Below are 1,665 nucleotides of genomic sequence, written 5' to 3'. Positions count from 1 at the left end.
CGCTGGCGGCGCTGGCGGCGCTGGCGGCGCTGGCGGCGCTGGCGGCGCCTCCGAGCGGCAGCCGCGGCGGCTGCACCCTCTCGTCCCGCCCCAGCAGCGGTCGGCACCGCCTCCGCCTCGAGGCTCGCCCGCCAGGACGCCGCCCGCGCGACTGGCAACGCATTCGTGCCCCTTCCCTTCCTCGATCATTTCCGCCGCCACCGTGCTGCGACAGAACACGGCGGCGCAAGCGGCGGCGGCGGCGGCGGCGGAGGCGGCGAAGGCGGAGGCGGCGGCGGAGGCGGCGGCGGCGGCGGCGGCGGCGGCCTCGGCTCGTGTGATCGAGCGAGACGGGTACTTTTCGGACGAGTTGAGCGACTTTGAGCAGGAGCTGGAGGCGGCGTGGCATGCGGCGATCGCGTCGTCCGCGGCGTCGGCCGCCGCCGCGGCGGCGGGCCAAGCCGGCGGGCCCCCGCCTCCCCCGCCACCTCCGGGCGCACAGCGGCGCATGCACCGGCCGACCGACCAGCAGGCCGGCAGCCGCACCGGCGGCACGCACGGCATGTTCTGCGCCGCCTCGCCCTCGCCGCCGCCCTCGCCCTCGCCACTCTCGCCGCCTCCGGGCGCACAGCGGCGCATGCACCGGCCGGCCGACCAGCAGGCCGGCAGCCGCACCGGCGGCACGCACGGCATGTTCTGCGCGGGCGGGGCTCGCGCACGCGTCGTGCCGACGAGGGTGGGGCCGTCGCGGTTCTCTGCTTGCCCTCTGCGCGTCGGCGAGTACGAGATGCAACCGCTGACCATGCCAGCCTCCGAGGCGATGGGATCGTCGCTACGGTGCTTCGTGTACCACCACGTCGACGGCCCTGGGCACATCCTGATCGTGGGAGAGTGCGTCGTGCTCAAGGGGTTGGGCGTGCCCCACCAGTTCGGCCTGTACTACGGTGGGTCGCGCACGGGCCAAACCTTTGCCTTTCCGGCGGACTTCCTGGGGATGTTCGATGGAGAGACAATCGACGAGGTGACCACCGAGTGCACGCGGGGTGAGGCGGAACGCCTGATGCTCAACCGGGATGGGCGAGGCGGACAGGCGCCCTCCGCGTACTGCATCCTGCTTCGCCGTGCTGGGTGGTGCGCAGACGAGCCCACTCTGACGCCGGGGTGGCGGCTCGTCGAGATCGACCGCAGGTCGCCACTGGCGTACGCCAACAGCTGCCACGGCACGGGCCGGGACTCGACCTTTGCCGTCGATCAAAAAGGCGCCGCCGAGGTGATCAGCTCGAACTCCGGCTTTCCGATGGGCGCCTTGCCGGCGACCACGACGCAGTTGACAGCCGCCTCTGCCCTGCTCCTCAACTACGCGCTCCCGCCAACGCCCGTCGGCGCGACGCGCGTCGGTGACGTTGCGCCGTCGCCGCCCGGCTCCCCCCCGAACACGGGGTGCGACGGCGGCGGGGGCGGTGGCAGCGGCGACTCGCCTGGCGGCGGCCAGCCCGCGCCTCTGCGGCAGCACTCGCCCATGTCCGTCGACGGCGGGTCCGACGGCGACGGCGGGTCCGACAGCGACGGCGGGGACGGCGGGTCCGACGGCGACGGCGGGGACGGCGGCGGCGGCGGCGGCGGCGGCGACGGCAGCGGCGGCGACTGCGGCGACGGCGGGTCCGACAGCGACGGCGGCGACGGCGA

General features: G+C 75.3%; 1 protein-coding gene across 1 annotated transcript; it reads left to right on the top strand.

Moving 5' to 3' along the window:
- Positions 1-214: 214 nt before the first annotated feature.
- On the top strand, positions 215-1,638 carry EMIHUDRAFT_124307 (hypothetical protein; the record flags this gene model as incomplete). Its single annotated transcript, XM_005767825.1, has 1 exon — positions 215-1,638. A coding segment is annotated over one exon (1,424 nt), but the record flags the coding sequence as incomplete, so codon positions are not given.
- Positions 1,639-1,665: the final 27 nt, after the last annotated feature.

The sequence above is a fragment of the Emiliania huxleyi genome, assembly GCF_000372725.1.
Source record: "Emiliania huxleyi CCMP1516 unplaced genomic scaffold EMIHUscaffold_4796, whole genome shotgun sequence".
Lineage (NCBI taxonomy): Eukaryota > Haptophyta > Isochrysidales > Noelaerhabdaceae > Emiliania > Emiliania huxleyi.
The sequence above is the reverse complement of the archived record's forward strand: the minus strand, read 5'-3'. Positions and strand labels throughout refer to the sequence as shown.